This window comes from Globicephala melas, chromosome 8 (assembly GCF_963455315.2).
Source record: "Globicephala melas chromosome 8, mGloMel1.2, whole genome shotgun sequence".
Classification (NCBI taxonomy): Eukaryota; Metazoa; Chordata; class Mammalia; order Artiodactyla; family Delphinidae; genus Globicephala; species Globicephala melas.
Window position 1 is genome coordinate 4,591,191 of NC_083321.1, and position 18,023 is coordinate 4,609,213.

The 18,023-nt window shown below is 46.8% G+C and overlaps 1 protein-coding gene and 1 pseudogene across 1 annotated transcript in view; one reads left to right on the forward strand and one right to left on the reverse strand.

The window, feature by feature from the left end:
* The window catches only part of TESMIN (testis expressed metallothionein like protein), a 37,167-nt gene extending 27,587 nt beyond the window's left edge, over positions 1 to 9,580 (forward strand). The window contains exons 6-9 of the mRNA XM_070046228.1: positions 2,053 to 2,155; positions 6,013 to 6,150; positions 7,438 to 7,613; positions 9,362 to 9,580. Of these exons, the coding sequence (XP_069902329.1) occupies positions 2,053 to 2,155; positions 6,013 to 6,150; positions 7,438 to 7,613; positions 9,362 to 9,569 (625 nt within the window). The 3' untranslated portion in view covers positions 9,570 to 9,580. The remainder of the gene's footprint in view (positions 1 to 2,052; positions 2,156 to 6,012; positions 6,151 to 7,437; positions 7,614 to 9,361) is intronic.
* On the reverse strand, positions 3,133 to 3,504 carry LOC132597764 (glutamyl-tRNA(Gln) amidotransferase subunit C, mitochondrial pseudogene; annotated as a pseudogene).
* Positions 9,581 to 18,023: the final 8,443 nt, after the last annotated feature.

Here is an 18,023-nt window from a genome sequence, read left to right on the forward strand (position 1 = left end):
GTGCTCAGAGAAGGCCTTTCCAATCTCCTGCTAGAATTCTAAGGGCTGAGTGGAAAAACCTGGGGGTCTCAGATTCACCTTTCCCCCCTTTTGTTCTTTAGAATACCCCAGTCCTCAATTGTTTTACCCCAGAGAGTAATTTCAGTCTCTTGCCATGGTGGTGGAGGAGCAGTCAGGTACTGGAAGGGAAGGAGCCTGGGGACCCCCTACCTCCTAAATAGAATTTCAGCCACCTTCACCCCACTTCAGAGCAGCCTGGTACCTGCCACCCATTCATGCCTTCAGAGCTGCTTCTCCACTCTCTCTTGCTAGCTCAGGTTTCAGAGTTCTTGAATCTGCTGTCCATTAACTCTCTCCCCTCTGTTTTCCAGCCTCCGAATCTTCTGTAATTGTCTCCGCTCCCTTCTGTCCATCCTAGTGGTCAGGAAAAACTCACATTTTCCCCTTGCTCTCTGCCTGTGGCTCAGACAGTGCTGTGTCTCCACGCTCTCCTTCTGTGAAGTAGATTTGTGGGGAGGTGGCCTTTCAAGGATTCACACTTTATATGGGTTTTTTTTTGATCCAACTCCCACCTTCTGTAGCTCAGACTTTGTCTCCTGTCTCCTGCAGGAGTGGCCCATTTGATCCCTAGGACCTGCAGAGGGCCCAGGACAACACTTGGCAGCTACAGAACTCACCTGTCTGGCTTCACAGTTCCTTATCTTTTCACATCTGACAATCTCCTTTACTCTCCTCTTGGTTTGACATGCATTTTGACACATTATTTAAAAATATTAAAATAATAAATGTTAAAAAAATAATAATAATGTTAAAAGAATTGTGTTCAGGAACTCTGTAACAGGAAGGTTTCTGCAAACATCCAGTCCACCATAGAGCCAGACGCAGAGGCCCTCCTGCATTCGTTCAGCACTCTGTCAGAGGCACCCGCTATGTGGGAAGCACGCCAGGCCTTCCCTCAGCAACCCTGCGAGCCCGGGAGGTCAGGTGCCAGGGCTTCCTGCCTCCAGACGCTGACTGATAACCTGGATCAGATAACGTGGGGGGCCAGAAGCAGAGCTGATGTTAGACCTGCATTTGAAGCTCTTTTCAATGAATCATGCTCTCGGAAGAGAACGCCGTGGGTCTTCTCTAGTCACAGGCTGAGGCCGTGGAGTGGCTGATGAGCCTCCCGAAGGCTCTCGAGGGCGCAGGTTACAAGCAGGATGTTTTACATGAATTTTTACAGGAGTTGAGGAAAGTGTCTTGCCCCCGCCCATACTGAAAAGGTGTAAACCTCAGGCCTATCAGGGCCTCTGTCTCACAGCACAAGAGCAGGCTCCTACGAGAGCATGTAAAGCGGTTCACAGTCATAAACGCTGAGAGGTCTTCAAGGGAAACGCAGCAGAGAAGGTGCTCGGCACTGCCCTTGAACTGCCGGGCACTGCCCGTCTGACTCCAGGATCCCAGGGGCAGGTCCTGGAACAGGGTCTGCTCAGCACGCTGTCCTGTGGACTCTGCTCGTGGACGATATGTATTATCACAGTGTGGCAGCAGTCGTGTCACACCCGTGTTTCTGACCCAGTCATGCCTCCTTTCTCCACCACTGACATGGAATGAAAGTGACACAAAGCCTGGGCCAGGGTCCACCTCTAGGTCCCTCGTTTTTTTCTCGTAGGCGAGGTCTGGCCGAGACGTGAACTCACTTTCAGCCGGGTTGGGATGGTTGATGGGAAAGTGGCTCTTTGCTCACCAGCTTACAGTGTTCCTGGGAGAAGGGCGGCGGGCATTAGGGGCAGGAGACAGTGGACGCCAGCGGACATTGTCCAGGAAATTGTTTACTCTGCACATGCCTATTTTATGAAACCAATGGTTTTTAACGAGTCTCTCTCTCCTGTGTTGGTCACTGGAAAGCATCATCCCAGTGGATCTAATTTTCACATAAAGAGGAGAATTGCGTAACTAAAAGTTGTGTTGACTTGGCGTGTGACCAGCTCTCTCCCTGTAGGTGTGTGCACACTTGTTTTTAACTACTCGCAGGGGTGCCTTTGACACACTGTGTTGTTTTATTCACAGGTACTGTGATTGCTTTGCAAGCGGGGACTTTTGCAACAAGTGCAATTGTAATAATTGTTGCAACAATTTACATCATGACATGGAACGGTTTGAGGCCATTAAGGTAACAAATTTCCATTAAATACACACATTCTGAAAGCATTTAAAAGTGCAGGGGATATTCACAAAACGATCTCGTCAGATTTCTAATTTCAGTATTGGGAAAACCCAAAGTGTTGAAGAGTATACATTAAGTAGGACTCTATGCCTGAAGGTGGCGGTATTGACCATGACCAGGGGCTGTTGTGAGAGTGGCGGCTGGAGAAAGACCTTTATTCTCCACCAGCACGGGAGGGCTTCATGGGGGCAGCAGGGTCCCAGAAGGGTGTGGTTTAAGAGCATGGAAGTATCCACGTTGTCTTTTTTTTTAACCACTTTACTGAAATACAGTTGACCTGTAAAAAGCTGTACGTTTAATGTATACAACTCAGTGAGTTCGGGGTTAAGTATACACACGTGAAATCACAACCATGAAGGCCATAAACATATCCACCACCCCCCAAAGCTGCCTCCCTCCTTAGCAGAAAGGCAGCCCTCTGCTTGGAACAAAGTGGGTACCCAAGAACAAATTTAAGGGTGTTCAGTAAAGATGAAAGGCTGCTCAAGTCACTGGAAGCAGCAACTGAAAAGGACAACTCAGGTTGTCACACAGTGATCAGATACAATGTCTAACAGTTACATGAATAGAAAAACTCACTTAAATGCAGTTCAGTAGACAGTCTTTTGGGGAGGGGATAAAGTCTTCCATACAGAAAAGCCTGTGAGTACATTTGATCCATTTCCTTGGAAACTGGCAATACCTTCTACTTCCATGGGCATCAGTGACTCTGCCTTATTTTGGCTAGATCTTTCCCAATTCTGTCTTCAAAAGAGTTAGTTACTGAAAGATACCTAGCCATCACTTTTTCAGGTGACTGAAGGAAGTGGGAGCATTAGTGTTCCTAACAAAATAGTCATTGCACGTCCACGTTTTTAGAGGGCACCCCTTCCCAGAAGAGCTACTCAGCAGTGTGAGAAGGGCTCTTTTTCATCCAGCTTTGGTCAAGAGATATTACCTGCGGGAGCCACAAAATACTCCTCCACGCCTCGGTGGGAGTTTTGTAGTAGTTCTTCAGCACAGTTGCCTTCTACCACATTGTCGGATCTCAGGTACAGACATCTGTCCTCCAGAACTGACTCTTTGGGCTCCACCCGGTCCGTGTCCACGGCACGGAGCCGGTCGGCGAAGGCGATGGCTTTCTCCAGCCTTGCCACGGCCTCTTGGCTGCCGAAGTCCACAAGCGCTAGCCGCTCCAGGTGCTCGATCAGCTCAGCCGTGACCCGGCGGCTTCCCTGAGGATCGGCCTCGGAGGTGAAGCCCCGGCACCCGCCCGCCAACGCCCGAAGGCCCAGACACACGGCCCGCGTCCACATTTCTCTCCTTCTCGGCCTCTGTAGAGCGTCCTCCTCCACGTTGCCTTGATTTGAGGTTTAGAAATTCGGATTGTGTTATGCCGCAGATAAACCTGAGTTCAAAGAGTGTAGTCTGAAAAGGCGAGATGGTCCACTGTGTGAAGAAAGCTGGGTGAAAGCTCTCGGCCATCGTTACTTAGACTGATTTTTATTCTCCTTGGCTTCCCGGTGAAGGGAGAATCTAGGGGCAGACGGCACCTTGGAGAGCCCCGCAGGCCACCTGCTAAAGGCTAAATGCATTAGGGGCACTTTTCATCCCTTCCCGTGGGCACAAAAGATTACCAGAGAAGGGAGCACAGCCCACCTGCTCGGGCCACGGCTTGGTGTCCTCTCACTTATCCAGGGAAACTGAGGGCCATCCCCTGTGGACTTGAGGCTCTCCTACTGTGCCATGGTTGGTCTGTTTATTTTTTCTAAAATACTTTAACTTGCCTCTTGAATTATAGATAAATCAGTTGAAAATATCAATTTTGATACAGGCAGATCCACAGCTTCAATTGCATCTAAGCTTCAGTATAGTAGCCTTTTCTTCAGGGGTAAAGGATACTGTCTGCAATTAAAAGTATAAAAAGTTCTATTTGAAAAGTGTTGGGGGACTTCCCTGGTGGCGCAGTGGTTAAGAATCCACCTGCTAATGCAGGGAACACGGGTTTGAGCCCTGGTCCGGGAAGATCCCACATGCCACGGAACAACTAAGCCCATGCACCACAACTACTGAGCCTGCACTCTAGAGCCCACAAGCCACAGCTACTGAAGCCCATGCGCCTAGAGCCTGTGCTCTGCAACAAGGGAAAGCCCGTGCACAACAATGAAGACCCAATGCAGCCAAAAATAAATAAATAAATTTATTTTTTAAAAAAAGTGTTGGAATTCTCATGCATTGCTGGTAGGGATGTAAATTGGTACCAGCACTTTGGAAAATTGTTTGGCAATAGTTACTAAAACTAAACCTTTGTATGTGCTGTGATCCAGCAGTTCATTCCTAAAAACAGAGCCCCTAGAAATGAGTGTACATGTCTACCAGAGGCTTGTGCAAAAATGTTCACAGCAGGGCTTCCCTGGTGGCGCAGTGGTTGAGAGTCCGCCTGCCTATGCAGGGGACACCGGTTTGTGCCCCGGTCCGGGAGGATCCCGCGTGCCGCGGAGCGGCTGGGCCCGTGAGCCATGGCCGCTGAGCCTGCGCGTCCGGAGCCTGTGCTCCGCAACGGGAGAGGCCGCAACAGTGAGAGGCCCGCGTACTGCAAAAAAAAAAAAAAAAAATGTTCACAGCAGTTTTATTCATAATAGTCCCAAACTGGAAACAATCCGTGTGTTCAGTGGTAGAATGAATAGATCTGTCGGGGTGTATCATCTAACAGGTGACACACATCAATGAAAAACAAAGACCCACAGCTCTGCGCCACAGCCCGGAGAATCTCACACGGCGCTGGCGAAAGAAGCCAGCTGGAAAAGAACACACACCAAATGGTTCCACTTAGATGAAGTTCCAGAACAGGCAAAATTAAAGCAATCCCAGTCAGAATAGAGGTTCCCTCAGGGGTGTGTTAATGGGGAGGAGTCATGAGGGACCTCGGCATGGGTGGGCTGGACTGTCCTCTGACCTGGTCTGGGTGGGGGTCGCACGGGGCTCACACATGCTCAGATTCGTCACGTCCACCATCCCTCGGGCTGCAGTAAAAAGTGAAAGCACACAAACAGCAGCCTCACTGCAAAGGCACTTCTGCAGCTAAGGGGACCTCCAGGGCTCTGGTGCCGACGGATCCCCGCTGCTCACCTGTGAGAGGGAGAGGGAGGACGGGGGCTGCCGCTGTGCCTTCCGCGTTGCTCCAGCACAGCGTTATAAAGAGCACGGCCTCACCTTGTCATTGAAAATAGTCTAGGTAGGTAGCAGACAGGCAGAAGAGTCAAACAGACAAAGCACGATAAAAAGCCGAGCGTGATGTATGCCAAAGGCACCTGGTGGTTGAGACCCGGGGCTGGACGTGAGCACAGGGACCGGAACCGGACTCCATCACTTGGTCGCTGTCATCTGACCTCTCGGTGCCTCAGTTTCTTCATCCGGCAGACAGCAAGAACAGTGGTAGTGTTTCCTCCACAAGGTTGCTGTGAGGATTAAATGAGAGATCGCGTATAAGTCACACAGAAAGTGGAACACAGTGCACGTTTAGCAAACGTGAGCTGGTATCAGAGTACCATGATCCCAACTATCTCAGGAAAAAAAGTACAAGAGATGCAGGAAGGAAATATGTCCACATGGACACAATGATTTTCATCACATCTTTACTGTCCATAAATTTTCTACCTTTAAGTGTTCAAATGAATTAAAATGAAATGGGGGGGTGATGCACTTCCTCAACGATGTGAGGAGATGAGGCACACTGCTCGTCGGGCAAGCCAGGTACTTTGCACTGAACATTATTTTTAAATAATAAAATATATCTTGATGGAGTTTTGCATTTTCTGTCTTAGGCATGTCTTGATAGAAATCCGGAAGCTTTCCAACAAAAAATTGGGAAAGGACAATTGGGAGACGTTAAGCCTCGACACAGCAAAGGATGTAATTGCAAGAAGTCAGGCTGCCTTAAGAATTACTGTGAATGCTTTGAGGTCAGTCAGCAATTCCTAAGTATTATTTTTAAAAACCAGCTAAATATATGGCCTAAGTAACTTTGTGGTTAAAAAATCTTCAATTTAAAGGGAGAAATATAATTTAATTTCTTCCTTCCAGGGCTTCTAAAAGGGCACCCATCAATCTACCTTAATTTCTCAAATGTGAATTACGCCTTATGAATCAAGTAAATGAGCTCAGGCCTCCTTTGGGAGCATGTTGTCTCCCCCGAGCCCGCCCTGAGTGTCCAGCAGAAGGTGCCCAGTGCCAGGGCCTTGCCCGCCCTGCAGCTGCTGACCAGGGGCTGGAGCTCCCCTCAGTGGCCAGCACCTGGTGGCTCCCAGAGGCGGGCCTTTTCCTTGCTGAGCAGGGCGGAGACGCTCTGGGTGGGGTAGTGGGGGCAGCCTTGTCCTCAGGTGAGCATTCACCTGGGTGCTCTGAGCAGGCAGCTCCCAAGCAGCTCGTCTGGCTGCCGAGACACCGTGTGTCAGCCCACTTTCCTCTGCCGGGCAGTGGCCCACGCAAAGTGCTGATGTCCTGTAGTGTCTGGCATTACAACAGACTAGCAACCTCGAAAAACCTCCTATTCAAAACACCGAGAGGTGCAGAATAAAACACACCCCATTAGATGCATGTCTGAGCTGGAAAGGACAGACGGAAACCCCCAGGGGCTGAAACTAAGAGGAAACTGGAAACCAGAGTGTCACAGGGCCAGCCTTCTGACTGCCCCCAGGCCGGGCGTGAGCAAGGGGTTGGTCCCCAGCCCTGAGTGTCACACAACTGTGTGACAAGAAACAAAGTCCACCCACAAGGAAGCAGGAAGGGCCTCCCCCTAGAATGCCCACCGCAGGCCCGGCCTCGGGTGGGTTTCATGTTCTACCCACTCGCACGTTCTCTGCAACAGCAGAGCCAGCACGACACCCTCGGTGCTGAAGGAGAAGGGTGGTCAGGCTGGAGTGCTATAACCGGCTGAGGCAGGCTTTGATTAGAACAAGGGTCAGATGGAGCCTTCGCTGTGCTCCGCTGGACGATGGAGAGACCCCACTCTCTGCTCGGGGCTCACACCCACACCCGCCCACTGGCCCTCGGAGGCCCCTCCCCACCTCTCTTCACCTCACAGTCACCTGCCCCTCTTCACTTCTGCCTTTCTTTGGTATGAAAATCGCAGATTACATACGTGCGTGCACACACAGATATAAACAGTTATTTAAGATCCAAATAGAATTTGTTGGTTTTTGATGAATGGTAGGACAACCTAATTTTATTGAAGCATTTTACATTACCAGGCCAAAATTATGTGTTCTTCTATTTGCAAATGCATCGATTGCAAAAATTATGAAGAAAGCCCAGAACGAAAAACACTAATGAACATGCCAAACTATATGGAAATCGGAGGTTTTGAAGGCGGCCATCATTTGTCAACAACTAAATTTTCAGGACTACCAAAATTCAGAAAAGATAGGTAGGTACTCTGAACTAACCCTCCTAATAGGGGAATTCAAGGTTATTTTGAGAGGAGAGTTGGAAATTCCCTGGCAGTCCAGTGGTTAGAACTCTGCACTTTCACTGCCGGGGCCCGGTTTCAATCCCTGGCCGGGGAACTAAGATCCCCCCATAAGCCGTGCAGCGCGGCCAAAAAAAAGATAAAATTTGAGAGGAGAGTTAAAACAGTTTGCACACTGGGAAGAAAGCGTGTTTGTCTGTAGGTGGGGGACAAGGGATGGGGAAGGAAGACGCCAGTTTCTTTCTCTGTCTTGACCAACCCTAGATCACACACTGTTAGCTCAGAGGAGCGCCTGCTGTCGAATTCGCTTGGTCCTATTTGTCCTCTTAGCTTGACCTTTTTGTCCTGACCGTCTGAGTTACCCCGGGTTTCGTACAAGAGCAGAAGGTCCCTACAGGACCTCAGGAGGCAAGGGCATGATCTCTAGGCAGCAAACACCCGAACCACTCTTTACCATAGGAAGTGACGGCAGAGAGATGTTCTCGGTGTGTGCTGTATTCCTTACTAAAGTGATTATGGAGTCCACTTTAGTTGGATATCTTCCCATTTAATTATTTTGAGGTCATATTATACTCCTAGCAGGTCTCAAAGATTGAGTAATAATTTTATTATATATTGGACTAGATACATCCATTTTAAAAAGTTTCTTTGAGTTCTCTGTGATGGGTCATGTCATGATAAAGTACTGGATATCATTAATTAATTGATAACATGTAGAAAAGCCAAGTTCATGCTTATTTGGTTAGAGACATCAGAAATACTCATCACTGTGACCTGCAGAGGTCGTCATTGGTAAAAATGTACTGAAACATGGCTGCATCTTCTGTGAAATTATATGTGAAAACATTGCCTGACATGGGGATGTTGTGTGTCCGATGGAATGTGATAGGGGCTCCATACGTTGGAGTCTGGTCTCAAAATGTTAAGACTCTTGACCTGAGGACAGCCCTGTTCTTTCATCTTCAACAAAAGTCATTGTGTATTGCCTTTATAGAGAGATTTTAACCAATCCCAACGTCTATATTTTCATAATCCAACACTTTTTAATACTTTATAGTTTTCCTAAATTTTTTCAGTTTGAGCATGACTTGGGCAACTATCTAGCTAAGCCACAGTTGCCCCTTGAGCCCAGTGGGGAGAGTGGCTGGTCCCGTACAACGGAATCTCTTCAGGGATCCAGGGGGCATTCCGAGGCAAGGCCATGCTGACAGCACGCCCCCTAGGAGGCGAGTCCTCAGAGCCATCGTGTGTCTGTAGCGCAAGTGCCGCTGGGAGGAGGGGCCGGTGCCCTGGGTAGCTGTCCTACTGCCGCTTTCCTCAGGTAGACTTGTGCACAGAGCTTAGAGCAAGGCTGCATGGCTTGTCTTAGCTAAGATTCCTGCTGCTTCGACCGCTGCCCAGCCCATGGGCTTGATACTGCAGCCCAGGTCTCTGGGCTCCTTAGTGGATCTCAGTTTGAGAAAATTTAGGATCTGCCGTGAGAGGGACGTCTAGGAGCTGACAGATTCACCTGACCTCTGTATTCTTCTTCTAAGAGCAATCCTTTATGTCATGACAGGTAATATAGCTTCCAGTGTTAGGAAGACATTAGATTTTACCGGTGACATTCTTACAATGCTTTGACAAACACGTCTCCTTGAATACGAAAGGTATTTAAAAACAGTGGAGTGACTGAACGTGGCCTTTAACTGGTCTGCTTCTGACAGGCAGTCATCCTCATGTATCTCCTGGGAGGTGGTGGAAGCCACGTGCGCCTGCCTGCTGGCTCAGGGCGAAGAGGCCGAGAAGGAGCACTGCTCTGAGAGCTTGGCAGAGCAGATGATCTTAGAGGAATTCGGGAGATGCTTGTCGCAGATTCTCCATATTGAGTTTAAATCCAAAGGGTTGAAAATTGAGTCAAGTACAACGTGGTGAAATGTGCATGCGTGTAGATTTTGTCTCCATATTCTGCAGGAAAACTCGTTTAGAAAAGTTGTTTTAAGGACCATGAGGCCAGGTCTACACCAACAGCTTCATCGTTAAAATCAAGCTTTCCCTCTGCATCAGGGCACCAAGGGGTTACTCAGAGTCTCTGAGGGATTTGGCGATTAAAACCCTCCCTCCGTTTTTGAGGAGGTGCATGACATAACTGCTGTTGTCTGGACCCGAGGAGAGAGCATGTGTTCCTGTGATCCCGGGAGAATTGTCTGCACTAACACTGAGTCATGGAGGGTGGAAGCAGGCCCTGGAGAGAAGTAAAAGTCCATTCCTATTGACTTCACCCTCTCCCGGGAATTTCTTCCTCTGGCGGGTTCTCTGCATAAAAAGCCATAATGATTTTCCCCTAAATTGTTTAGAAACAAATTCTCCAGATAGGCTGCTAAGATACAACTTAAAATCTGTAGAGAACTACTGAATACCCTGGAGAATTTCTGAGTGTAGATGTTTCCCCAGAGTCACAGGAATTACCAGTCTCCTCTAGGGCCACAGTGAAATGCAGACAGCAGGGTTGGTTTGGTCAGTAGCATTTTGAGTTGTGGGACTGAAAATTATTTAGTTTCTTATGTGTTTCCATTTAAATTGTGGAAAAGCTCTATTATCCAATTAACTTCTCCATAATTATTGTTATAATATTATTATTGTTTGTAAAGTAACTAGTTTGCAGAAATCAGCAGGTAAGATAAGTTATTAAGTTGACTCTCTTTTGGTTCTATTGTAAAAGAAAAGAAAAATAAAATTTTGGCATGTCTTCCATTGTTGTAATTAACTTAATAGTTATGTTTCTGTGTTCATTAATAGTATTGGCCCCTTGGAGAATGTTTAGAAAGCTCATTTACAAACACACCACTAAAAGAAGTGGGGTCATAGGGCCTGGCCACTAGGCACACCAGTAAGCCAGGAGCCAAGGAGCAAGCTGATGATTTGTAGAGTTGTGTTTGGAACAGCCTAGCTCTGATGGGGAACGAAAGCGGGGAAAAGAAATTCTTAATTCTTCTCTGTTTCAACGCCTTTGTGACCCCTTGGGATCTGGGTTCTGTGGCAGAAGCCGGAGGTAGAGACAAGCATTGTAGGATGGCGGAGTTCTCCATGAGCAGTGTTCCCTGTTGCTCTGTGCGCTTTCAGTCCCATCAACATCTCGAGACAGAGCAGGGAGGGGACGCTGTGGAGGAGCCCACCTGGCCCACTTCACCCTTGGGGGCTGGAAGGGGACTTGGAAATGGGGGCTTTGTGACTCCTTCTGGGAGGGCTGCCCTCCTTTCCATGTCCCTCTTGGCAGTGCTGCCAACTGCAATATCTGCCGACCACATATAATTTAGAATTTTCTAGTAGCCATATATGAGAAAAGTAAAAAAGGAACAGGTGAAATCAGTTTAATAATCTTTTATTTAACCTCATATATCCCCAACACTATCATTTCAACATATAATCAAAATAAAAATGATTGAGATAGTTCACATTCTTTGTATGTACCGAATATTTGAAATCCAGTGTGTATTTTACACTTGTAGCACATTCCAATTTGCATCAGGCACATTGTAAGTGCCCAGGAGCTGCACGGTGCAGGTGTGGAGGGAGGGGAAGGGAACAGTGTCCTCCAGGACTACTTTGAGGCAAACAGCTGCCTAGAAAGACCCTGCAACTAGGTACAGCCCCCTGCAGAGGCCGGAGGCAGCCCTGACCAGCAAGTGAGCAGCAATCCTTAGGGCAATGACCCCGGCATTTCAGGGGAGTCCGCCTGGAACCTGGGCTCCTGTGAGCTAAGGGACCTTTGGTGCTGCCTGAGGATACTCGGGCTGTGGCCAGGTACACTGAGCTGAAGCCTGAAAGTTAGGGAAAGGGCATCTGGAAAGGCATGACCCCTGCAGGGATTCTCAGTGGAGAGAATTTATTAAGTCAGTACAACTTGTAGAAAATTTAGTATGAGAAGTAAAAGCCAAAGTAGAGTTGTGAATAAAGCCACTCTAATGCCCAGAGTTAAAGTTACATAGGATGACTAAAAAAACATAAAAGCACGTCTTTTTGTTTCTGAGAGAGAAGTAATGCTATTTTAAAACCATATAAAAATAAAAATAGTATGTCCTTATTTCTGGGTGTGGCTGTGCAAATTTAACGACCTTGTCATCTTTCTACCTTCTGTGTACTAAATGACATGGGCCACCTTTGTGATTAGGTTAGATTATCTGCTGGGTTTTTGTTTTTCCAGAAATGCAGTTTAGCTTACGTCTTATCTTTTCAAGAATCCGAGAAAAAGTCATTTAAACAAAAATGACACACGCTAAAAGAGAACTATTTCTCTACTCACACTTCCGACACCAAATGCGTGGTGTTTTAAATTTTTTCCAACACCAACCAATTCTCCAACTCTCAGATGTCCTGTAATTGAATTGAATTGAATTCAGACTCCACAGGATTAAGGCCTCAGTCCCACAAGACTGCCCCCACTGCAGACACCAATCACACGTAGTGGGTCCCAGGTTACCCCCACTTCTGTCTGACTTCACTACAAACCTGAAGCTCCCATGACCCCTCCTCGGGTTAGATAATTTGTTATAACAGCTCACAGAACTCAGGAAGACACTTTACTTACCATTACTGGTTTATTATCAAGGGTATAAATGAACAGATGAAAAGGTACATAGGGCGAGGTCCAGAAGGGTGCTGAGCACAGGAGTTTCTGTCCCTTGGAGCTGGAGTGCACCACCTTCCTGGCACATGGCTGTGCTCACCAACCTGGAAGCTCTCCACACCCTGTAGTTTAGGGATTTTTACTGAGGCTTCATCATGCAGATTAACTCAATCTCCAGCTCCTCTCCCCTCCCTGGGGGATGGGGACGTGGCTGCAAATTACAAGCTTCTAATAATGGTTTGGTCTTTCTGGAGACCAGCTCCCATTCTGAAGCTATCCAGGAGCCCACCAAGAGTCACCTCCGTGGAACAAACGACATTCCTACCACCTAGGATATTCCAAGGAATTCAGGTGCTCTGTGTAAGATGCTCCTACCACCCCTATCATTCAGGAAATTACAGGAGTTTTAGGAACTCTATGTCGGGGGCAGAGACCAAATATATATTTATGTTGCACATGCTGAAAATCTTCTTTCCTATCAGTTAACCACAAGCTTATACACAATACAGAAAATGTGGGAGCAAGCAAACCATCCTTAAGAGACAAGCTTCTATTGGCTGCAATATATCAGCAGGAGCCTACTTGTAACCCTCATCGTGGCTCTGAAGACCTTTATCCCTTTTATTAAACCCTGCACCAATACCTAAAATTCTGCCAGGGATTGTCTAGTTTCAGTGGGGTGAAGCTTTTAAAACCACAATAGACAAATTATTGTAAGAAGTAAATATACTTGTTTAAGGAATTGAAGGTGGAATTTTCATCCAAGATAAAAATGATGGGAGAAGTTAGAGAATCTAAGAGAACTGCAGTTTGAGGAAAGGATAAGGACAACTGGAGGGGAAAGGCACAGCTCATTCTGCAGGTGAAGCTCTCTTTATGAAGGTCGTGGGCCCAGGTGGGCAGAAGTGAGCACTGGGTGGTGTCAGTGTTTTGGATTTTGGCCATTTTGATAGGTGTGTGGCCGTATCTCGTTGTTGTCTTAATTTGCAATTTCCTAAGGACAAAAGATCTAAAGTATCTTTTCATGTGCTTACTTACCACCTGTGTATTTTCTTTAGTGAGGTATCTGTCCAGGCCTTTAGCCCCTTTGTAACTGGGCTGCTCATTTTCTCACTGTTGAGTTTTAAGAGTTCTCTGTATATTTTGGATAATAGTCCTTAATCAGATGTGTCTTTTACAAATATTTTCTCCCAGTCTGTGGCTTATCTTCTCAGTCTCTCAACAGTGACTTTTGCAGAACAGTTTTTAATTTTAATGAAGTCCAGCTCACCAGTCATTTCTTTTATAGATCACAATTTTATCTTCTAGGAGTTCTGCATTTTACAGTTATGTCTGTGATCCACTTTGAGTTCATTTTTATGAAGAGTATAAGGTCTATGTCTAGATTCATTTTTCTGCATGTGGATGTCCAGTTGTTCTGGCACCATTTGCTGAAAAGACATTCTTTCCTCTATTGTATTACCTTTGCCCCTTTGCCAAAGGTCAGTTGACCGTATTTATGTGGGTATGCTTCTGGGCTCTCTATTGTGGTCCATTGACCTATTTGTTAATTTTTCCACCAAGACCACACTGTCCTGATTACTGTAGCTTTATAGTAAGTCTTGAGGTTGGATAGTGTCAGTCAAACTTTGTTCTTCTCCTTCAATATTGTGTTGGCTATTCCAGGTCTTTTGCCTCTCCATATAACTTTAGAATCAGTTTTTTGACATTTACAAAATAACTTGCTGAGATTTTGATTGGGATTGTGTTGATTCTATAGATCAAGTTGTGAAGAACTGGCACCTTGGAAATACTGAGTCTTCCTCTCCATGAACATGGAATATCTCTTCAATTATTTAGTTCTTCTCTGATTTCTTTCATCAGAGTTTGTAGAGTTTTTAAAATAAATTTATTTATTTTTGGCTGCGTTGGGTCTTCCTTGCTGCACGTGGGCTTTCTCTAGTTGCAGCGAGCAGGGGATACTCTTCGTTGCAGTGCGCAGGCTTCTCACTATGGTGGCTTCTCCTGTTGCAGAGCACAGGCTCTAGGTGCACAGGCTTCAGCAGTTGTGGCGCACGGGCTTAGTTGCTCCGCAGCAAGTGGGGTCTTCCCGGACCAGGGCTTGAACCTGTGTCCCCTGCATTGGGAGGCAGATTCTTAACCACTGCGCCACCAGGGAAGTCCCTGTAGTTTTCCTCATATAGATCTTGTACATATTTTGTTAGATTTATACCTAAGTATTTTAACATAAATGGTATTGTGTTTTTAATTTCAAATTCCACTTGTTCGCTAGTGTTGTATAGGAAAGTGATTGACTTTTATATATTAACCTTGTATCCTGCAACCTTACTATAATTGCTTTTTCTTTTTTTTTTTTTTTTTTTTGCGGTACGCGGGCCTCTCACTGTTGTGGCCTCTCCCGTTGCGAAGCATAGGCTCCGGACGCGCAGGCTCAGTGGCCATGGCTCACGGGCCCAGCCGCATGTGGGATCCTTCCAAACCAGGACACGAACCCGCGTCCCCTGCATTGGCAGGTGGACTCTCAACCACTGTGCCACCAGGGAAGCCCCTATAATTGCTTTTACATTCCAGGATTTTTGGGGGCTGATTTTCAGATTCTTAACATAGACAATCATGTCATCTGTGAACAAAGAAAGTTTTATTTCTTCCTTCTCAGCCTGTATAATTTTGATTTCCTTGTCTTCTCACATTAGCTAGAACTTCCAGTATCATGTTGAAAAGCAGTGATGGGGGACATCCTTGCCTTGTTCCTGATCTCAGTGGGAAAGTTTCTAGTTTCTCACCATTCAATATGATGTAAGCTTTAGTTTTTACTGTAGATAGTCTTCATCAGTTGTAGATATTCTTTATCTATTCATACTTTGCTGAAGGTTTTTATCACCTCTGGGTGTTGGATTTTGTCACATGCTTTTTCTGCATCTACTGATATGCTCCTGTGATTTTTCTCCCTTAGCCTGTTGATGTGATGGGTTACATTAATTGACTTTTGAATGTTGAACCAGACTTGCTTACTTAGGTTAAATCCCACTTAGTTGTGGTGTATAATTCTTTTTATACATTATTGGATTTGATTTGCTAATATTTTGTTAAGAATTTTGGCATTTATGTCCATAAGAGATATTGATCTGTAATTTTCATGTAGTTCCTTTGTCTGGTCTTAGTATTAGGGTAATGTTGCCCTCATAGAGTGAGTTAGGAAGTAGTCCCTCTGCTTCTGCGTCCTGGAAGACATTGTAAAGAATTGGAATAATTTTTTCCTTACATGTTTGGTAGAATTCACCAGGGAACATACGAGGGCCTTAAAAAATATTTTAAGTAGCTTTTAAAAAAGTTAAACATTTCATTTTGAGATAATTGTAGATTTATCTGCAATTGTAAGAAACAATACAGAGAGATGCTGTGTACCCTTTATCTAGTTTCCCCTGGTGGTAACATCCTTGCAAAACTTTAGTACAATATCACAGCCAGGATAGTGACATTGATACAGTCAAGACGCAGGACTCTGTCCGCTCAGCGATCCCTCAAGTCTCTCTTTCCCACCATCTCTCTTCTTTCCCCGCCCCCTCCTGGACCCTCGGCAGCCGCTAGCCTGTGCTCCATTGCTTGACTTTCGTCATTTCAAAAATGATATATAGGGACTTCCCTGGCGGTCCAGTGGGTAAGACTCCGCGCTCCCAATGCAGGGGGCCCAGGTTCCATCCCTGGTCAGGGAACCGGATCCCACATGCACGCAGCAACTAAAAGATCCCGCACGCAGCAACGAACAGCCCGCACGCTGCAACTTTAAGACCCGGCACAGCCAAATAAATAAATAACTATATATATTTTTCATTTTAAAAAAGAATGCTATGTAAATGGAGTCATACAGTTTGTAACATTTTAGGATTCTTTTTCACTTGGAAGAATCCTCTGGAGATTCTCCCAGGTTGTTGTGTATCTTAATAATCTCTTATTTTGTTATTGCTGAGTAGTAGGTACATGGTGTGGATGACCAGAGTTTAATCCCTGAAGGACATCTGAGCTGTTTCCAGTTTTTGCCTGTTATGAATAAACTACTATGAACGCTTGCGTGCAGGTCCTTGTGTAAAGGTGGGTTTCCATTTGGCTGGGATGAAGGCTCAGGAGTGCAGGTGCTGGGCTGGACAGTAGTTGCGTGTTTGATGTCAGCATTTTACATTCTCAGCAGCGACGTACGAGTCATCCACTCTCTCTGCAGCCTTGCCAGCATTTGGTGCTCTCACTATCTTTTATGGTAGCCGTTCTGACAGGTGTTTAGTGATACCGCACTGTGTTTTTACTGTGCATCCCCCAAGTGACTAATCATGTTGAACATCTCTTCTTGAGCTTTTTTTCATCTCTGTAACCTCTTCGGTGAAGTGTCTGTTCATGTATTTTGCCCATTTTAACTCGATTTTTTGTTTTTGTTCAGTTTTGAGGGTTCTTTATATGTTTTAGGTGACAGTCCTTGATGTCCCTATTTTGTCTTTTCATGCTCTTTCTTGATGGGAACTGTGTTAAGCCTGTGTATCAGCTTGGAGCAGATCGACCTCTTCACCCTGTTCAGGAGGCAAGCAGGAAACCCAGGGTCTCCGCACCGTGTCACCCTTCACTCCCGAGCTCCCTGGCTGGGCTGCTGCTTCTTGACTTGGAGTCTCCTTGTGCTTGTTTCATATATAATGTCCAGGGCTTTTCATTGTGCTGACAAGAGGGTAAGAGAAAAGTATACCCACTCCGGAAAGTGGAAGTCAGCAAACATTTTTTCTTAAACTTAGATCAGAGGTGGTCAAGCTTTCTGTTTTCTAGAGCCTTCTTCGTTTTTACCTTGGGTAAAGTAGGGTAAGATCCAGACTTTAAAATGGACGGCTAGAATCTCTCTCTCTCTTTCTCTCTTTTGCAACGTACTAAAAGCAAAAGTTGTGGGTTGTACGTGAGAAGGTAATCAGCTGTGATTTTTTGTCTTTCTAAGACTTCACCGCCCCGCCCTAGGACCCCCTCAGCCTCCCAGTACCTCTCTCCTCTCCTCTCAAGCATCACTTTCCCCTCCCTCCCGGAAGGGCCTCCGGAGCGCGGCTCTCTCTTCCTCGGCTTGGGCGGCCGCTCAGCAAGCCCCCCCGCACTGAGTATGACCCAGCAGCGTGGTTCTGGGCAGGCGGCGGGGCTGGGGCGTAGCCATCAGCGTGCATGACTGCGCCTTCGTGGGATGGGTACAGCCACCTCCTCAAGGTGAATGGCGCCCACACTCTCCTCTTCCACCTCTCGGCTGGCCACCTGGGTGGTCTCAGGACTGTCTGCGAACTCTCCACTTCCTCCGGCGGCCGGTGGACCCTTTTCCTTGAAAATACCGCCATGGCTGGCGACTGAGTTATGCGGCACGGCCGTAGACAGCTCCTACCACGTTCTCTGGAAGTAAAGGGTCTCTTCTGCAGCCTCTCTGAGAATGGCCACCTCGTCCACCAATTTGTTGGCCGGCAAACGGCACCACGGCCGCCCCCGCCCCTCACCTGTGGCTGCGACCACCTCTCCCACGGCAGTTATTCCGAAAAGGAGGAAGAACCTCGGAGGAGGTGGGTGGCTGAGAGGGGCTGAGATTGCAGAGCCCGATTCTGGGGCGCACGCCTCTGCGCTGAGGCAGGGCTGCCTTGGCAGTTCCTACCTCTGCTCCCGAGATGTGTGTTGTGTACATGTGTGTTCCGCCAGGTGCCGTGCTGGAACGCAGAGAGTGGCCCAGGTGCACCTCTGTCCCACCCAGCACGGTTTGTTTC